The sequence below is a fragment of the Prunus persica genome, chromosome G7 (assembly GCF_000346465.2).
Source record: "Prunus persica cultivar Lovell chromosome G7, Prunus_persica_NCBIv2, whole genome shotgun sequence".
In the NCBI taxonomy this organism is placed as follows: Eukaryota; Viridiplantae; Streptophyta; class Magnoliopsida; order Rosales; family Rosaceae; genus Prunus; species Prunus persica.
Window position 1 is genome coordinate 20,313,492 of NC_034015.1, and position 18,072 is coordinate 20,331,563.

The following is an 18,072-nucleotide window of genomic DNA, read 5'->3' on the forward strand; positions in this document are numbered from 1 at the left end:
GCTAATGGTGTCGCGGCCCGCATGTCCAACACAGAAAAGGCTGTATATCTCTGACAAAGTCAAATAAAGTCTTTATCTTTTTTTGGTTGAAGAAGAAGAAAATGCCGACCAGCCCATGCTCCTTGGCTGCTCGTGCTGTCTTGCACATGCCCCCTTTTTTTTTTAATGACCCTCATCAGTTGGTGGGGACTGGGAATAGGGGACCTCTCTGCTAGTTCGAATTTGGCAAAATACAACTCTGTTCATAACAAAAATCCTCGAATTTTAATCAAGTACATCGGAAATTTGAATGAAGAACACTATTAATTTGTATGTACAAAAATTTGATTTGACTTTTTTTTTTTTCCTTTTTTTCCTTTTAAATATTTTTGGCCGTCGTTTGTTTTCCAAGGAAGTATAAATGAAGAAAAGAATATGAATTTGAATGTTTTACGTTTGTTTTCGAAATTCTTGTCTGATACTCATCATTACCACGAATACAAATTGACTATAAAATCCAAAAATTCTTCTATCAAACCTTGACAGATACAAAATCGTTTCCTGTGGTGCAGACAACAAGACTCTTGAATTAGTGAGGTGATGTTACAAAGAAATCCTCTGGTAGGTGTGACAGTATTATAAGAACAATGCTACAAGAGATCAAAGGCCTCATTAAAAAAAAATAGGGCTACTAATCATCCGGAACTATAGATTAGAAAACCGGCCAGAGCCAGATCCTTTCCTTCGCCGCCGTCGTTTCTGTCGAATTCTCCAAAAGCTCAAAACTAACAAAATACCTACAATAGCAGCAAAGTAGTTTAAAGAGTAAACGCATTTCAAAACATGTAAACATTTCTTTGGACAAATTGGAAAAGTCAATGATCATTTACCAGTTACAGCAATTATTGCAGGAACAAGCCAATGACTAGGAACAACCACAGGCATATCAAGCTGCAAAAAGGTTTAGAAGAAACTCCCAGCATTATTTACCATGTTATAGTATGGCAGTAAGAGAATTGCATGAGAGAGAATCATTTTCTAATCGAAGTATGAATCTTTCATGAACCATTCGTTGGCTTACCTCGTCCCCATAGAACAGGCCGAAGTACCTGTTCCCCAGAGAATCACTTCTATTTTCCCCGAGCAATTTGGGATGCTTCAAATTGGAAGTATCGACTGTAGAATTTAAACCTCTATCCAAGTCAACTACAGAATAACCAGGTAATCTTCTGTTTGTTCCCCTGATCTGTGAACTGTAACCTTTAGTGCCCCAGATTTCAAATAAAGAGTCACTCCCACAGATCACGTCCTTTCCCACAACAGCAGAATATGTAGAGAAATTCACATCCGTTCTACGGGACGGTAGTTGGTTGTCTTCCACATATAAAGGTGATTTTTGTTTAACTGAGTTTGAGAAAAGCACAGGATCTTTGATGTTTCCACCGGTAAAATCTAATATTTTCCTCAAGAGCCAATAACAATTAGTTACCATATGACTGCTGTCCAAACAGTTAGAGTCTCCATACACTACAACACGACCTTCACCCACCTCTAAAAGACCAAGAATGGGAGAATCTGCCTGCATTTGTCAATAGGCACCATAATCAAAATCATGTATGAATCATGATTGAGTTTAATTATCAAAATGGAAATAACTGCATGCCTGATATTCTAAACGTCCTGCACGTGGTTAAATCAACTTTTGGTTCAAGGAATATTGCATAATTTTGTGTGTGTGTGTGTGTGTGTGTCTGTGAAAGAGACAGAGAGAGGAAGACTCATTCAAGTTGAGACATGAAAAAAGAAAACAAAATGTTGAATGAGTAGCATTCCTGCTTACCATGGTCATCTCAGGAGTCCGAAGTACATTCTGAGTGGCCCCACTCTCAGAGCTATCCAGGAAAGGGAACTTGTGCACATAACCACCTCGTGGAAACCTCACTATATCTGTTCCAGATGCATACCGACTATGCTCACCATTAATAGAAAAATCGCCATTTAGAATCTTATCTCCAAATGCAATCCCAAACGGAGCCAAAAGGTCATTCAACGCTGGAACATTTGCGCCTCCAGTGACTGGAGTCCACCAGCTTCGTGTGTTGTCATCAAAGAATCTCATCTTCACCATCGTGTCCACATTATACCATTCGGAAAACACAGCTAACCCCAGTCCAGAATTAAGAACATCATCCCGCAGTTTATCAATCTCCTCTTGAAAGTACTCTTCTTCAAGATCTACCAGAAGAAGTGTTCCATACCGGAGAGCGTCAAAGCAAGTAAAAGGCGAACCAAGTGTTTCCACATAATACCCAGCATCTCGTAACATGTTGAACATAATGTGAAAATTTGTATGCAGGTGATCCCCATGCCAGTCAAGTATGTCATTACGAACATCCAAAGAGTCTCTGGGGATATAACCTGGAGGGTATTTAATATTGTGAAACTGATCCCACAAAACTCGTTTTGATCTTGGTGGAGTAGGGACAACCTTCAATTTCAACTGAAGCACACAAGTACTAATCCTAATATCCTTTTCTCCTTGAGCTGGAGGACTGTATACCCTAAGAGTAACATTGCCTCCAATCTCTCCAGAAAATTGTGCACCTTCTTCCTTAATTTGCATGTGAAGCGCTAAATAACCAGTCCAAGGCCAGATAACTTCAGAATAAGTAAAGTGAATGCTTAGAAGATTCCCTACTTCATCTAAAGGATGCCATGTGGGTGGACTTTCAATGTAGCCGATTACACCCATCCCATTTAGAATGGTAGCATTAAAGATAACAGGCATGGCACCTGCATAAAGCGGTTGACGACAGAAGGGCCAGGAGTAAGGGCAATCTGTATAATCGAGAGTACTTGGGAAGATGCTGGCACGAGGTTTGTAACTCTTAAGGATTTCATATGATTCTAACCTGACCAAAAAGTCAAAACTTAAAACTGAAAACCAGTAAAACAAATGCTAAACAGTAAGAATAACCATAAATGAGATCCGTACAAAAAAAGTAAAGGGCCTATAAATCAGGAGAACTTACAGATCGACCCTGCCTGCACCTTGCTCATACATATTCGGACCAGAAAGCTTCGCAGCACCCTCAACCAATGCTTGTTTCATGCTTGCCGGATTTAAAGTGTCCTTCCTACTGCTCTCAGGGATAACACTCACAAGCAGGCATACCATACCAGCAACCACAGGACTTGCCACACTAGTGCCAGATAAGCTTTTACAGCCAGTACTGATCCTAGATCCCATAATGTCCCGTCCATATGCGACTACATCCGGCTTCACCCGACCATAACTGTGCAGAGAAAACTTATAAAGTTAACGTTAACATAGCTTGTACGGCCCAAGGAACAACAAAGGATTGAATGCCTTAAGATCACTTTAAAAACCTTGTAAAGATCAGAGCACCAAACACTAGAAAATACACAGCACTATTAGTCTCTTGAAAAAAGGCATAACCATGGGAAAGGAAGATAAAAATTGCAATAAGTGGTACGAAGGAAAATATATTAGATTACCCATGAGGCATCTCCCAAGTACTCATGCCACGTGAAGAAAAAGAAGCAATGTGATCACTGTAGTCAATGCCGCCAACACCAATGACATCACTTTGGTCTGCTGGATTGTTTAGAGTTCCATAAAGTGGTCCATCATTTCCAATTGCCGAAACCATAATTATATTGTTTGCAGTTATTTCCCAAACCTGTGAGCAAATGCAGCACAAATTTAAGTTCCACACTTCAATAGCACAACATGTATGATATATGCCCACACATGTTTCAGTGCAGAACCTAGAAGTTGATAAACCACCACACTAAAAGGTTCTTTATGAAATACAGAAAATTAACCAAGGACCCTTACCTTCTCTACAAATGGGAGGTCCAAGTAATCAGGTCCACCTATACTTAGATTTAACACGTCCATATTGGTTGCAATGGCATAGTTGAATGCATCAAGGAACCATGATGTGTATGATACCTGCAATAAGCTGAACACAGGCTTCTCATAATCTTGCTAAATTTGATAAACCAAATGAAACGCCATGAAGCTAAGTATTTAAAACCATGGCTTGAATACAAAGTTCTCTAAATCTTGCTTTCAAAGACTTTCTTTTGAAAAGATAATCTATATCATTCTAGTCATAATGCCATATCAATAAATCTTCCAATGTCCGATGTCATTACCTGTGCGTCTGTAAACACACGAAAAGCATAGATCTCTGTATCAGGAGCAAAACCGAGACACTCTGCATCTACACCAGCAATAACACCAGCAACAAATGTCCCATGTCCAAGATTGTCGTTTAATGTATCTTCATTGGTCCAGTTTGTGCGCTCCTGGATAATTGCTCAAAATTGAAAACCAGCATAGCACCGTGATTTTTACTTTTATTTTTATAAGCAAACAGAAAAATATAAGGCAAATAACAGTGATTAAGTCTGACTACAAACATCCACAAGGCGAAAAGACTCGAGCCTCTTTTCCCAGAAAACAGTACCTTAATATTACGAAAATGTGGGTGATTAGCTCGAATGCCAGTGTCAAATATGGCCATTTTGACTTTTGTACCAGTATACCCCTTTTCCCAGAGAAAATCCGCTCCAAATAATGAAGTAACTTGAGATTTCTGCAAGAATTAAATTAAGAGAGTTAATTAAAAATAAACACTAAGGAATTTTTCAAGAATCAGAACAAACCAAAAAAAGAAGGAACACTGCTGGAACTTTCTCCAAATTTAATTTCAAAATGGCCAGTTTTTGAGACACACACACACAAAAAAAAAAAAAAAAAAAAGGGCTTCTCCACGTTATCTTGGATTTATTGAGAAAAACATAGTGAAGTGATATATTCTGAAATACGTTCCGCCATTATCAAGTTAAACCCAATTAGGAAAGACTTGTAGCTTAGCCAAGATAAACCTTTCCCACAAAATAGGATAAACACCCATAGAAAAATATACGAATCCCAACTTCAATCTCCTTCCTGTTCCTCAATTGAAATGGAAATCAAGAGACAATTTCTGGTCATAAAAACAGAAACGCATTGCGCAAGAAGTTCTTTTGGTTTCATACAAATGCACCAAAACCCACCTGAGCCATGAGCTGCCTTCTCCACCTAATCGAATAATTACTTGTGGCCGTAAAATGTGTATCGCCGCCGGCTTCGCTAAAGGACATCGCCGTTAAAATTTTCCCCGGCCGCTTCTTTCCATCGACAAAAGCCCCAACTTTGTCTCTTTTTTCCTCTGCAAGCAAACCCCTCCCATACCTCATATCCGCATTGACATCCTTCACCAGCCCCAACTTCCCAAATTCCGAAACTACTATTTCTTTCGCCGAGTCTTCAATCCAAACCAATCCAAAATCTGTAGGGTACTTCTTGGCCGGGTTGTTCCTCTCGATCCAATCCCATCCATCGGATCGAACACTCAATTTCAAATACTCACGGTGCTCTTCCGCCCTTTTGTATTCGGCAAATCGAACAACGTAGTTTTGGCGGTTGGTTTGAGGATGCGAGGAATTTAGGGTACCACGGTTTAGGTCTAGGGTTGGGGAAATTTGGGTCTTGAAATGGAGGAGAGAGATGGAGATCGAGACAAAGATGGAGATGAAGATGAAGACGAGGGAGAGCGATGGAGTGGAGGTACGAGGAGAAGTGGTCATGGCGACGACGGAGCTAAGAAGATTGGCGTTGACGCTTCATTGATTTGGCGGGAAAGCTCTCGCATCGGAGAAAATGCGGGTCGGTCCGGAGAATCACTGTTTAATCTTTCAGTTTAACTTGTCTTTCTTTTTTGGCTGACTTGTCTTTTCTTCTCTATAAAAAATAAAAAAAACAACTTGTCTTTTTTTTCGCTCAAATTTATCAGATTTTAATTTTATAAAATAGTAAATAAATAAATAAATGTTTTAAAATCTTGTTAAAGCCCATCTGGCCCATCGAATATTTTCACTACCCGAGTTCTCATGCCCAGTCCAATTTGTACCTGCAGTTTATTTTCTCTACCCGAGTTTCTACGTTATAGCATCTTCAACAGTAGTAGCAAATAAAATTCATCAAATTGAAGTTTGTTAACCTACGTGGTAATTTGAAAAGCTTTATTTGCTATTTGAATAATTTTTGCTTTAACATACTCTTTAATTCAGTTAATGTAATATCAAGAAAAAAAATGAAAAAAATGAAAAATGTCCAAATATTAATTATATGAAAAGGAAAAAAAAAATATGTTTTTAACATTTTCAAGGTGGGTTTTGTTTTTCCAAAGTAAAATGAAATATTTGAAGAGCAAAGTCAACTTACCAATCCTGAAGAGAGAGAAAGAGGTTGCAACTTCGATGACTGAGGTTGACGAATTTAAATACATAATTTAACTTTTATTTGTTAAGTTATCATTTTTTAAACCGCAATCTCTCTTGAAATTTTAGAAATAACAGCTTTTAGATGAAATTTAAAGTTGAAATTTATTATCTCTAAATTCCACGGTTTTTCTCACATAAAATTTATAAATTTCTATGTTTTTTAAATCAAAACATGAGAATTAGATCGTGGTAAAACGGGTACAGGACAAAAAGTTTTTTTGGCATTTTGTTGCTTTCATTTGTTAGGTTAAACGCTGCGTTTTGTTCGTACCTCACGACAACGGCTCTGTATAATGCCTTCTCCATCTCAACGCTATCAGTTAAAAACAGAGCAATCCACTCAAAGCTTGAAGCTTGGAAATGGCGCGAGGGGTAATCTTACCATCGCAAACCAGTACCCAAACCTTACTTTTTGCCATTCCAAAAATACCCCTAACAACATGGAAACTCCCATTCATGTCCCGTCAAGTTTCCTGCAAGTGCTTGTCCACCCAAGCCCCAGTCGTCGCAGTCGACATGGCCAAGTACAAGGAAGCTTTCTCTAGACGAATGGCCATGGCTGGCCTCAAGCCCCACCACCGAGTCGGTCTGTACTCACTTTGTTCCTCTTCTTCTCTGCAACTTTTCTGTGTTTTTCTTTTTATGTTAACATATTGGTCAATTCTTACTTTATCTTGTTTTTCATTTTATGGGCTTAATTTCGCTTGTTTTGCTCTCTAAAATTTGCTTATTTTTGAAAAACAAAGAGGGTGTTGTTTATCTTTTCATTTTCTTTGGTTGTGTGAGCTTGGAGAGTTCAATTAAATCCCAGTGAGATTGTGATGCTTGTTTTCTGCTTTGTATGCAGCTATTGGGGTCTCTGGAGGTCCAGACAGTATGGCTTTATGTGTTTTGACCGCCCACTGGAAAGCTCGAGACTTTGATGCGAAATGTGATAGTGGTGGCTTCATTGACGGGCTTTTGGCAATAATTGTCGACCATGGGCTGCGTGCAGAGAGCAAAGAAGAAGCCAACACTGTTTCTAATCGGGTCTCTAAATTGGGTACTTTTCGGTGTTGCTCCTGATATATTGTCTTGGTGCATTCGGCTTAACATAGTAATTTCAGTTTAAGACTTGAAGTAGATAAGCCAATATGAACTTTGTGTAGGAATCAGAAGTCATATTGCCTGTTGTGATTGGCCGGATGGTCATCCGAAACAAGGTCACTTGCAAGAAGCAGCGCGTGACATGAGGTGGTTGCTTCTCTTTTTCCAAGGTCCCTAATGCCTACTACTGGGGATGTTACTTCTGTTTTGAATATTGATAATTGGTTCATTACATTTATGGTTCAATTGGGTGATGTACATTATTTCATTTTGTTTAAATTGGGTTTGAATCTCAGGTATGAAATATTTCAGAAGATTTGCATCCAGAACCGGATTGGTGTGTTACTTATTGCACATCATGCTGATGACCAGGTCTGTCCAACAATCATTTAATTTAACTTTCTTTCATTTTGCTGCTGTATACCTGTGTGTTATGTGTGAGGCATGTACAAATTAGTTGTTTCGAAAAAGAGGCCAATCCACTTCCAGACATGAAAGAGTCTTTATATTTGTAATCACAAAACTGAAAGAAAGTATCAGCTTATTTATAAGAATTATGGTATTATTTCCTCTGTATTGATTTAAACTTTCCAGGCTTGTTACATATGCTAGATATATAATGATTGCTAAGACCCAATGCAGGCTGAGTTATTTGTTCTCAGACTATCTCGTAATAGCAGTGTCCTTGGACTTGCTGGTATGCCTTTCACGTCTCAAATTTTCTCCACGCATACCCATTCCTATGCTGAAGTTTCGGGAAACTACGGTATCCTTGTTGTGCGACCACTCCTGGATCTTTCAAAAGAAGATATGTACGAGGTTAGTGTAATGGAGCTGAGTAGTATCTGTAAAATGTGTGTTTAAAAAAAAATTGTATTTGGAACCAATCTGAGTTAATTTATTTCATAATTTTTCTAGATATGTGAAGGAAGTAATCAGGTCTGGGTGGAAGACCCAACGAATCAAAGCCCGTTATATGCTCGTAATAGAATTCGAATGTCTCTAAGGGACTTGTCATCAAGTGAGTTTTAAACATAATTTCAATTGTTGTAGTTTAGTCCTTATAATTGGGTGGTAAAGGCTTTTATCTTCTCTTGCGTGTTTTGTTAACTTCATAGTAGTGCTGTACGTATAGTTTCCCTATGCAAAAATGTTATTGCCATTTTTCTTGTTTGCAAATACTGCCATAACATTTGCAGACTACCAATGTTTTTTTTTCTTTTTCTAGGTGCATTCAAGTTGGAGCTACAAGCAGTTATTTCTGCCTGTCGCAAAACACGCATATACATCGATTATATTTGTAGTAATCTGATAAGCAAAGCAGTGACTGTTATGGATGTAAGCATAATTTGAGTGTCCGTACCTTTTAATTGTTTCTGATAATTGATAACTATTATAGCCAACTTCTCGTTTGACTATAGTGTAAAGATTTCTGAATATGTTCAAGACATTTCATTTGATATTGTGCCTGCAGCTGGGATATGCTGTTATTGATTTAGAGATTCTTAATGAATCAAAAATCGAGGACATATGCCTGTCAAAGTTTATTGCCTTGGTTTTGAAGGTACTACAATTATTACCATACAAGTTGTTTGACATTATAGTTATTTTTCTTAGAAACGTATATCTTTTGGACGAATTATGTTTATGCCGAGATTCCTTCTGTTTGCAGTTCATCTCACAAAGGCACAGGCCAATTAGAGGTAGTACTTCAAAATTGCTTTTGGACTACATGCATACTTTACCATGCAAGGTACGAATACAACTGGAACATGAAAAGTTAGCCTTTTCAAAGTCCAAATAGCTGTATTTGGTATCACTTATAGTTTCATTGAATTATCGTTCTGTTTTATCAATCATGCAGACCTCCCTTACAGCAGCTGGCTGCTACCTTTCTCCAGCTCCTGGGTCTAGAGGCATGAAAGCTCTAGTCTGTTCTTCTGTCGATTGTCCTCTACCTTCAAAAATGGAATCATCCCATCTACATTTTCAGGCAGAACAGGAAAACTGTACTTCAGATGAGATTGGGAAAATTATAGCAGGTGGCAAATCATATGCAGATTCCTTAATTACAGATGCGTCAGATGTGCATTTCTTGGAAGGAACTTCTGAATCAGTTCTAACTGGAGCCAGGAATCTTGGTATGCTTAGTGAGTCAACCCTTTCAAATATTCTTTTATTGCAGAAGGAAGAGATTCAGAATTTCAAGTCTAAGAGCAAAGTCGCAGCTGACTACAAGTCAGAGCATGGAGTCAAATCTGTTAGTACATCAAGGAGTGAACCACTTCACCCTGGGCAAATATGTTGCTTCATGAACCGGTTCTTTGTCACATGGAAACTGAGTGAGGAAGTTACTGAAAATGCAACTTCTGAGGAAGCTAATAGTGATGGAGTTTCGAAGGGACAAAGTCGGGGCTGTTGCAGATCTTGTGTATTTGGTCATGACATGATGGTTGAGGTGCGGAACTTGACTGAACCAGATTGGCTGTATCTTGCCAACTTGTCGAGGAGTCGAACTTCAGAAAACTTTCAAGAATGTAGACATTCTTTAGATAGTAAGGTAGAGCAAACAGAAGAGAAGACAAACGAATGTCCAGATTATGCAAGGCTCTCAGCACAAAGAGCTCTTGTATCCCTGAAGTCTATCCCTCTGGCTGCAAGAAGAGGCCTGCCTGTCCTAGTGAATAGTCAAGGACTACTGCTAAGCATCCCAGTAAGTTTTTGTATATTCAAATAGGATATTGTGGTCTCTAGTTATCTAACCTTTTTCCTGAAAAGTAACAATCTTTATTTTGCCTTTCAGAGCATTGGCTTCAAACACTGCCCATGCTTAATGGTATCTGCAACATTCAAGCCAAAAGTACCACTCGGCGGAGGTCATAGTTCGTTCATCTAGTTGCCATAGTTTCGAATCAGCGGGTCCACCCATTCCCTACAACCTGGATGCTCGCACAATTTTGTACTGTATTTAGATTATATTGCAGTTTGCAAACTAGGTTACATGTATTGAACCCAGCTTCTTGACCCACCCAAAAAAAAAAAAAAAAAAAAAACCCCAAACTTTCCAGTACGGAAAACATCGTGTATAATGCCAATATTGAGGTTGTCTAATCCAAAGTTGTTTTTAAAGCACCATATTATGCAGTATATCTTCCAGATAACCATCAGCACAGACTATAATTTCGAAGCTCATAGTCCAGTTCACAGTGCTTGTGACATGAGGCATCTCTCATTACTCGGTTGGCCTTGAGCAGAAATGTGGACCATTTAGATATCCATGAAAAATGGCGTATCAAAATCAAAATTTAAACTGTGTTTTTTCAGTTCGTTTTATAAATGTTACTAAACACATACAACTGGAAAACAATTACATCACTACCATAATCCCAACATTGAAAACACAGGTTGGTAGTGTAAGGAGGGCTCATGATTCTCTGTGTCTTAAACACATGCCTTTTTTTTTTTTTTCCCCATTTGCAGTACTGTAAAACGAAGAGAAAGAAAGAATACAAAAGTGGGGAAGAAGATAATCATAATCTTCCCTGACCTCCTCCTTCCTTAAAAGAAGTAAAAGATGTGAACCACTGCTTCCAAGCAGCATCCTTTTGTTGCTCGACCCATGACAAAAATGCACTGTCCAACAGGCAGAAGACATTAACATAGAGGAGTTGGTACCTCACAGGAACATATCGGAAATTTGCAATCTGAACAATTGGCCACACACCACCCTCCAAAGCAAGGGCTGGCAGGAAATCTCTCTTCAAATCTTCCTTCACTTGAACAGAATTCTTGCCAGTGGAAAATCCCATGTAAGTGAAAAACACCAACAAATCCAAAGGGCCAAAGATAAGGCCATCCATTGCCACTTTAGCAGCAACAAACCGCGCTGACTTAGGTTGTAGGTGAAGCTTCAGCTTTATAAATTTGTCCAAGCCTTCGTACCTATAAACATGCAATGTTATACTTTTTCTTTTTATTTATTTCTATCATACAGTTGGCAGACAGATCAGACCAGGCAACCTGAAGGAAAAGAAACAGGATAGGCAAAACAAACCAGAAATGGCCAACTGGTCCAACAAAGGCAAACCCAAACGTGCTTGTTATAGCTACACGTTTCCAGTTAACTTTGAAGTCTGCATCTGTATCCTGCTATAGGAAATATAAAATATCAACATATATGTGCATAGAAAGTGGTTGATGGGAAAAACACTAATACTGCTTCTCCAAAAAGAAAAAAAAAAAAAAGAAAAAAAGAAGAAGACTTTTTTGGGTCGAAACTCCAAAAACAATGACTTGAACTGAAGCAAATCATAAACACCAACAATGACTTGAATTCAAAACAATCGGGTTCTTCTCCAAAGTTCAGCTGCATTCTGTAGCGTTGGTTCAACACTTACAAAGTTTGAGGTAACAAATAGGTGGACGGAAAAATGGTCATCAAGGCTTGGTTAGATACACTCCACACTAAAAAGCAAGATAAAGGAGCTATTATACTGGAAACACGTACTCATGCTCACACATGCACTGACATTACCAACACACACAGAAGGATCTATTTCAGTGGTACCTGAACTCCTCAGTTAATTTTTCATTTTGAAAGACTTATAGTTATGGAAACTGAAAATTTATTTCCTGCACATGATAAAAGTAGTTCCTTGACTTCCAAACAACATATACACAAATGTAAAGGAGCATTTATTAGTTCCTCTAAACCATCAACCTGCAAATATGAAATCAGTCAAAGCATTTTTTGTCTATATGATGAACCATAGGAAAGAGTAAAAACCCCACAAAAAGAATAAAACCCCCCTCTATTTATTGATGCAGACTTGTTCATGAAAGAAAGCAGTACCCCATAAACCTGCCGCTGACCAGAAAAATGAATGAAACAAGGTTGTGATGACACACATTTTCTGTAATGGCATTCATCTATTTGATAGACATAGAACTTGACCATTAAACCATCATTCCCCTACCATCATTTTAGGAGATTGATTCCATTATCTGTGGTATCCTTATTGTGGATGATAAATCATACCTTCAAAAGCTGTATAACGTATTCAGTTCCATAAGACATCGTAAAGGACCCAGAGTCAATGGTTTCTAATTCTGAAGAAAAGGTTCATGATTTTAAACAAAAAAAATAGGTATCAAAAAGAAAAAGGGGAACTTCAGAGGCTCTAAAAGGCTACTATGCTATGCAGACCCAAGTTTTTTATTGTGTGTGGCCGTTTCGAAAACCCAACTCAAAAAGAGACATTTACAGCTACCCAGTTCCCAAAAACAAGAAATTCAATTGAAGGAATGAAATTACAGAATCCGGTATAAGAAATAAAAGAACCATATGGAAGTAAGAGAAGATTAGGTTTTGTAATGGGTTACTCACAGAAAGTTGAAGACGCTTTCTTGCGTTGGAGTGAGTGATGTATTGGGCAGCAATGTCTCCAACGCCCCAGAGGACGCCGGAGCTGATGACCTGAGTCTTCAGTGGGTGAAAAGAGAGGCAGTTCTGGTACCATTTCCACAGCTTCAGCATCATTTTATGTGTCTACGTCTGTGAGAGGCGGAGAGAGGGATGGTAGAGGAAGTTGGAGGCTTGAAGCTAAAAACTTTGAGAACGCAATGGTCCTATTTATGAACAAGTTGGTGCGGGGCCTGATAATAGTCTAATCTCATTTTCTTGATTTTACAAACTGCTCTTGGAGAGTCTTTGTTTTGATTTTGATTTATTTATGCATCTTTTCCATCCACATTTGGTCCCATTTTTACTTGTAGTAGCAAGTTAATATAGGTTTGACTACAAGTGATATTCTAAATTATAGAAGAAGATTTCTCATACACACGCACAAAATTAAAACGTCATAGAAATTCGAACTTTAGACTTCTATTCTTTAAATCAAAACTCTTTTTTATTGAACAAGACCACATTGGCGCAAGTTAATATAATTAAAGACTTATTCTTTTCACTCAAATATTGTTATTTTTCTTTGGTCCGCCGAGTATTGATTTTGACTTAAGTTCATTGTCAATCTTTCTCTTGGTTTCTTTTTGTCGCTGTTCTTATTAAAAATCTTCCCTAGAGTAGGAAGAATCTTGCAAAATACTCAAATTATAAGTGACCACGTAGTTTCAATTCAAGTGGTACATGATGGAAGAGAATAGTTTTTACATCAATTAGCTCCTCCTACTTCTCATCCCATTAATTCAAAAGAATACTTTTAGGTACAAAAAGAAAAAAGAAATAAATAAATTGTGGTCTTCTAATTTTTGACCACAAAATAATCTACATGCATTTTGTCTCCTACGTTTAACAGCCTCAAAAAAAATTCCAGAATTTTCACTGCAAATATTTGTGGATAAGAATCTCCAGTGGATGACACAACACAAACACAGACACACACCGCTAGACTACAATAGCACCCCTTCCACTTTTACATGCACAACTCGGCAACCAACCATGCAACTCCACCTCTCTTTCCAAGCTCTGCCTCAACAGGTATAAGCCCCTGCTCCCCCACACCCCCGAGACAGCTTTCTTTCAGTTTTTGGGATTTCTCATTTATATAATTTTAGCTGAAGTTTGTTGCTTGAGTTTACTGAACTTCATGCTGTATTGAGCTCAATTGTTTGTTTTTTCGCATTGATTTATATTTGGCGGCTGTTGATGGTTTCCAAAACCCATTTTATTCGAAAATTTGATTCTTGAAAGATGTGGGTAGGGATGTTTGAATGTTTCCCTGACTAGAAATCACATCAGTTACTGGTTTCTTAGTGTGAGAGTTAATTCAAGATCAAGAACAGTCCGTTGTCTGGACCCCATTGTTGTTTTTCTTTTGCTGCAGAAATTTGGGTTTTTTAGTACTCCAGTCAAGACTTTTTGAAGGAAGTTGAGGTTCCACCCCAAAACCAATTGGCAATGGGGGAGTAGCCCAACTCCTTATAAATCCAGGCTAGGTCCCTTAACATTTCAATGTGGGACAAACACTCTCAACACTTTTATTTCATGAAAATGGTTCTTGTTGCTGCCTGGATGTTTGGTACTGTTGCGCTTCTCTGCCAGCAATGGGATATGGATGAATGGTGGTAACCTCAGTTCTGTTTTCCACTACCTTGGAACGACTCCCATTCTGCTTTGCATCAAAATCTGTGGTGTTGCTTATTATCTGCTTTGCATTTTGCCTAATCTTGTTGTTGCTAGGTTGTATAAGATTTCTAGTGAAAGAAATTACTGACTTCTTCCCTCTGCCCTTATCATTTCTTTTGATCTGATGCATCCCCTTATCACTATAGAGGGCCCTTTAATCTCTGCGTTATCTATCTATTGCTCATATATTCGAACTATATTTGGATTCCCAATCAATCTACCTATATAACTCATAACTGTATTAGCAGATGAGATGCATGCGACTTACATATAGGCTTCCCCTTTGTCGGTTTAAATGTTAAACATCTTCAGCAGATATTTGATCAAGCATATTCGAACATCCTTTACAGGTTCCATCTAGAAGGAAATGAATGTCTAACTATCCCTCAAGTCTGGTGAAAGCAAACACTTTGGTATGGACTGGAAGCCAAGATCTGAATTTGATCAAGGAAGTCAGTTAAAAAATTGAGGAGCCCGTGGAGAAGAATTGGGGGCATTTGGTGCTGACTGGAGCTCATGGGTGGACGCCAAGAGGTAACGATTAGAGGCAACAAATCATCTTCACTCAGGGTATCGTATTAGCAAGTAGTCAGTTTGTTTGATTTTGGAACTTAAGTTTATGGTTCAATGTGCATTCTGTTTCTTCCTCAATCTGAACTGAACAACTTCTACTGATTATGCTGACAATGAATTGTTCTTCCGGTAGCCTTTGTCGAAGTGAATATCAGTTTAGTTGAGTTCATTTTAGATTATTCCCACTTAGGATTCTTTGAATTTTAGGCATAGTTTATGCATGCATTTGTCGTTAAACATGGTATGGTCTAATTCTGATCGTTGTGAACTACTTAGGAACCACATTTGCAAAAGAAGGACTCAACTTTGGTAGATTCAGGAATTCAATCCCATTGCCTTGTATGTTTGGGCAAGACCAGTTGCCAAGTAGTTCGTTCAAGAACAAAACTTATGAATAGTCTAATTGCAAGAAGGAAGCCACATGAAGCCCAATCCATTTTCAAAAGTTTAGCAGAAGAAGGACACAGGCCCACTCTTATAACATACACAACTCTTGTAGCTGCCTTGACCCGCCAGAGGCGTTTCAAGTCTATTCCCTTGCTCCTCTCTGAAGTGGAGGAGAATGGTCTGAAGCCCGACTCAATACTTTTTAATGCAATGATTAATGCTTCCTCTGAATCTGGAAATATAGACGATGCCATGAAAATCTTTCAGAAAATGGAGGAGAGTGGATGTAAGCCCACAACCAGTACTTTTAACACTCTTATCAAAGGATATGGAATTGCTGGAAAACCTGAAGAATCTTTAAAATTGCTAGAGCTTATGTTGCAGGATGAGAATACGAAACCCAATGACAGGACATATAACATGATTGTTAGAGCCTGGTGTAACAAGAAGAAAATAAATCAAGCCTGGAATATGGTATATAAGATGGTTGCATCTGGTATACAACCTGATGTAGTTACTTACAACACATTGGCAAGGGCTTATGCTGAGAATGGAGAGACAAATATCGCTGAAAGATTGATGTTAGAGATGCAGAACAACAAAGTGAACCCCAATGAGCGAACTTGTGGCATCATTGTAAATGGATATTGTAAAGAAGGTAGCATGACAGAAGCCTTGAGGTTTGTGTACAGAATGAAGGATCTAGGGGTGCATCCAAATCTTGTTATTTTTAACTCTCTTATCAAGGGGTTTCTGGACATTACAGACACTGATGGAGTTGATGAGGTGAGTTTTTACCTTCAATCCTTTTATTGATTAACTCTCTCTCTGTCTCTCTCTCTCTCTCTCTCACCATGATGTATTTTGAGCTTTTATGTTTCATTTCGCTGACAGAATCTTGGTGTTCTCTGACCCTGTTGTTCTGAATTGTGTATAATTCTCTGACCCCGATAGATGTGAAGTTGTCTATTATTTTACTTATATAAGACTAAGAAAATAATGGAATGTTCTTACATCTGCAATGCCACTCCAAAAGACTAGTGAAATGCCATTTGCCTTAGATATTGCACTGTTAATTTTGGCATTCTAATGGGAATATATCTGCAAAAACTATGAAAAGAGAAATCATGTGTCTTGTTAATTGAAGTTTCCCAAGCTTCTATAGCGGTTTTGCATAGCACTCAGTTCCTCAATTTTCTCACAGAATTTTCACTGACAATCAGCCTAACTTGACAGGTACTAACATTGATGGAAGAATTTGGGATGAAGCCAGATGTGATAACATTTAGCACCATAATGGATGCATGGAGCTCGGCAGGGCTCATGGAAAAATGCCAGGAGGTCTTCAATGACATGATAAAAGCTGACATAGAACCAGACATCCATGCATTCAGCATTCTTGCAAAAGGCTATGTGCGTGCTGGTGAGCCTGGTAAGGCTGAGTCACTTATGATTTCCATGGGAAAATATGGTGTGCATCCAAATGTTGTAATCTTCACAACCATCATGAGTGGGTGGTGCACAGCTGGCAAAATGGAGCATGCTTGGAGTATCCATGAGAAAATGTGTGAAATGAGCATTGCCCCCAATTTGAAAACTTTTGAGACCCTAATATGGGGATATGGAGAAGCTAGGCAACCATGGAAAGCAGAAGATTTGCTACATATAATGGAAGAGAAGGGTGTTATTCCTGAGAAGAGAACTATCCAGCTTGTCGCTGAAGCTTGGCGGGTGATAGGTTTAATGACCGAAGCCATGAGAGTCTTAAATGATTCAGAAGAAGAAAGGGAAGTGGTACAAAATAATAGGAGGGACAAGGTACCTGAGCAGAGTTTGGAGATGATTAATAGGAAACAAAACTTAAGTACTTCTCATCCTAATGTTTTGCCGATACCTGGAGTAGTTGTTTCTGATAACGGCGGATCTGCTGCCAACATAAGAGGTCAGATGATTTCAAGAGGATTTCAGTTTTCATCTGACAGTATGCAGAATGCTACTAAAACCATGTGTCTTGCTCATTCGTCTGCATTTAGAGTGCAACCACTGATCATATGTAGGAGGCAGTTTCAGACTCAAGTTGGGATGTGCAGGCAGTTTGTAAATACACGTCCTGTGATGTAAATAAATACATTGATGAGGAAACAGAGGCGACTCAGATGATGCTACTTCGACAAGGGACAAAACATTATCCTGCCCCATAAGATTTCCTTGGTTCTTAGATTCATGAGTGTTGATGATTCTTTGCTATTCAGAGCTGTTGATAGTGTTGCAGCATATACTTCCATCTCTATTGGTGTCCCTGCTGATTGTGCAAGTCAAAGTGTAGGAAATTATGTCATTTGCTACATGAAATGTGTAACATATGTTGATAATTCAGGGCCAAAGATAACAATTTGTTCTGATATATATTTGTTAAATGAAAATACTATTCAAAAATGAGTAATGAAAAGGGTTACTTTTGAAAAACGAAGTTTTATGTTGCAGGCTAGCAGCCAGCCCCTGTAGCTTTTCTTCTCTGCCAGAGTGATTATTCTCATGTTAAT

At 38.4% G+C, this 18,072-nt stretch overlaps 4 protein-coding genes across 9 annotated transcripts; 2 read left to right on the top strand and 2 right to left on the bottom strand.

The window, feature by feature from the left end:
- LOC18771256 (subtilisin-like protease SBT6.1) lies at nucleotides 416–5,823 on the bottom strand. 2 transcript variants are annotated; one of them, XM_007203927.2, is made up of 10 exons: nucleotides 5,071–5,823; nucleotides 4,479–4,607; nucleotides 4,165–4,317; nucleotides 3,842–3,958; nucleotides 3,499–3,683; nucleotides 3,012–3,275; nucleotides 1,820–2,891; nucleotides 1,061–1,558; nucleotides 870–930; nucleotides 416–776 (listed from the first exon to the last, which is right to left on the bottom strand). In XM_007203927.2, the coding sequence occupies exons 1-10, from the start codon at nucleotides 5,641–5,643 to the stop codon at nucleotides 685–687; spliced, it is 3,144 nt and encodes a 1,047-aa protein (XP_007203989.1). In that variant the 5' UTR covers nucleotides 5,644–5,823; the 3' UTR covers nucleotides 416–684. The 2 variants fall into 2 exon arrangements, with proteins under 2 accessions (XP_007203989.1, XP_020424171.1); XM_020568582.1 differs by lacking the exon at nucleotides 5,071–5,823 and having other exon boundaries at nucleotides 3,842–3,968; nucleotides 4,479–4,597.
- On the top strand, nucleotides 6,657–10,560 carry LOC18771016. 2 transcript variants are annotated; one of them, XM_020568671.1, is made up of 11 exons: nucleotides 6,657–6,925; nucleotides 7,187–7,381; nucleotides 7,488–7,572; nucleotides 7,722–7,797; nucleotides 8,068–8,244; nucleotides 8,344–8,446; nucleotides 8,654–8,763; nucleotides 8,900–8,989; nucleotides 9,098–9,178; nucleotides 9,290–10,138; nucleotides 10,229–10,560. In XM_020568671.1, exons 1-11 carry the CDS (start codon nucleotides 6,700–6,702, stop codon nucleotides 10,319–10,321), a joined length of 2,085 nt encoding a protein of 694 aa, XP_020424260.1. In that variant the 5' UTR covers nucleotides 6,657–6,699; the 3' UTR covers nucleotides 10,322–10,560. The 2 variants fall into 2 exon arrangements, with proteins under 2 accessions (XP_020424260.1, XP_020424261.1); XM_020568672.1 differs by lacking the exons at nucleotides 6,657–6,925; nucleotides 7,187–7,381; nucleotides 7,488–7,572; nucleotides 7,722–7,797 and having other exon boundaries at nucleotides 7,804–8,244.
- Nucleotides 10,700–13,163, bottom strand: LOC18771258 (PXMP2/4 family protein 2). 2 transcript variants are annotated; one of them, XM_007202492.2, is made up of 3 exons: nucleotides 12,812–13,163; nucleotides 11,480–11,571; nucleotides 10,700–11,367 (listed from the first exon to the last, which is right to left on the bottom strand). In XM_007202492.2, the coding sequence occupies exons 1-3, from the start codon at nucleotides 12,962–12,964 to the stop codon at nucleotides 10,956–10,958; spliced, it is 657 nt and encodes a 218-aa protein (XP_007202554.1). In that variant the 5' UTR covers nucleotides 12,965–13,163; the 3' UTR covers nucleotides 10,700–10,955. The 2 variants fall into 2 exon arrangements, with proteins under 2 accessions (XP_007202554.1, XP_020424262.1); XM_020568673.1 differs by having other exon boundaries at nucleotides 11,480–11,574; nucleotides 12,812–13,152.
- LOC18769611 (pentatricopeptide repeat-containing protein At5g21222) lies at nucleotides 13,592–17,988 on the top strand. 3 transcript variants are annotated; one of them, XM_020569260.1, is made up of 4 exons: nucleotides 13,592–13,921; nucleotides 14,920–15,139; nucleotides 15,419–16,315; nucleotides 16,766–17,988. In XM_020569260.1, exons 2-4 carry the CDS (start codon nucleotides 15,086–15,088, stop codon nucleotides 17,648–17,650), a joined length of 1,836 nt encoding a protein of 611 aa, XP_020424849.1. In that variant the 5' UTR covers nucleotides 13,592–13,921; nucleotides 14,920–15,085; the 3' UTR covers nucleotides 17,651–17,988. The 3 variants fall into 3 exon arrangements, with proteins under 3 accessions (XP_020424849.1, XP_020424850.1, XP_007203615.1); XM_020569261.1 differs by having other exon boundaries at nucleotides 14,931–15,139; XM_007203553.2 differs by having other exon boundaries at nucleotides 13,758–13,921; nucleotides 14,920–15,103; nucleotides 16,766–17,973.

Coding starts and splice junctions, on each gene's coding strand:
- LOC18771256 (XM_007203927.2), bottom strand. CDS start 5,643: ATGACCACTTCTCCTCGTACCTCCACTCCATCGCTCTCCCTCGTCTTC. Junction 3,959..4,164: donor GTGTGTTTACAGACGCACAG/GTAATGACATCG, acceptor AGCTTATTGCAG/GTATCATACACATCATGGTT. Junction 2,892..3,011: donor GGTGCAGGCAGGGTCGATCT/GTAAGTTCTCCT, acceptor CTTTTTGGTCAG/GTTAGAATCATATGAAATCC.
- LOC18771016 (XM_020568671.1), top strand. CDS start 6,700: ATGGCGCGAGGGGTAATCTTACCATCGCAAACCAGTACCCAAACCTTA. Junction 8,245..8,343: donor CAAAAGAAGATATGTACGAG/GTTAGTGTAATG, acceptor TAATTTTTCTAG/ATATGTGAAGGAAGTAATCA. Junction 8,990..9,097: donor TTATTGCCTTGGTTTTGAAG/GTACTACAATTA, acceptor TTCTGTTTGCAG/TTCATCTCACAAAGGCACAG.
- LOC18769611 (XM_020569260.1), top strand. CDS start 15,086: ATGGGTGGACGCCAAGAGGTAACGATTAGAGGCAACAAATCATCTTCA. Junction 15,140..15,418: donor ACAAATCATCTTCACTCAGG/GTATCGTATTAG, acceptor TGAACTACTTAG/GAACCACATTTGCAAAAGAA. Junction 16,316..16,765: donor ACACTGATGGAGTTGATGAG/GTGAGTTTTTAC, acceptor CTAACTTGACAG/GTACTAACATTGATGGAAGA.
- LOC18771258 (XM_020568673.1), bottom strand. CDS start 12,964: ATGATGCTGAAGCTGTGGAAATGGTACCAGAACTGCCTCTCTTTTCAC. Junction 11,575..12,811: donor GAAAGCGTCTTCAACTTTCT/GTGAGTAACCCA, acceptor TATTTCCTATAG/CAGGATACAGATGCAGACTT. Junction 11,368..11,479: donor GGACCAGTTGGCCATTTCTG/GTTTGTTTTGCC, acceptor GCATGTTTATAG/GTACGAAGGCTTGGACAAAT.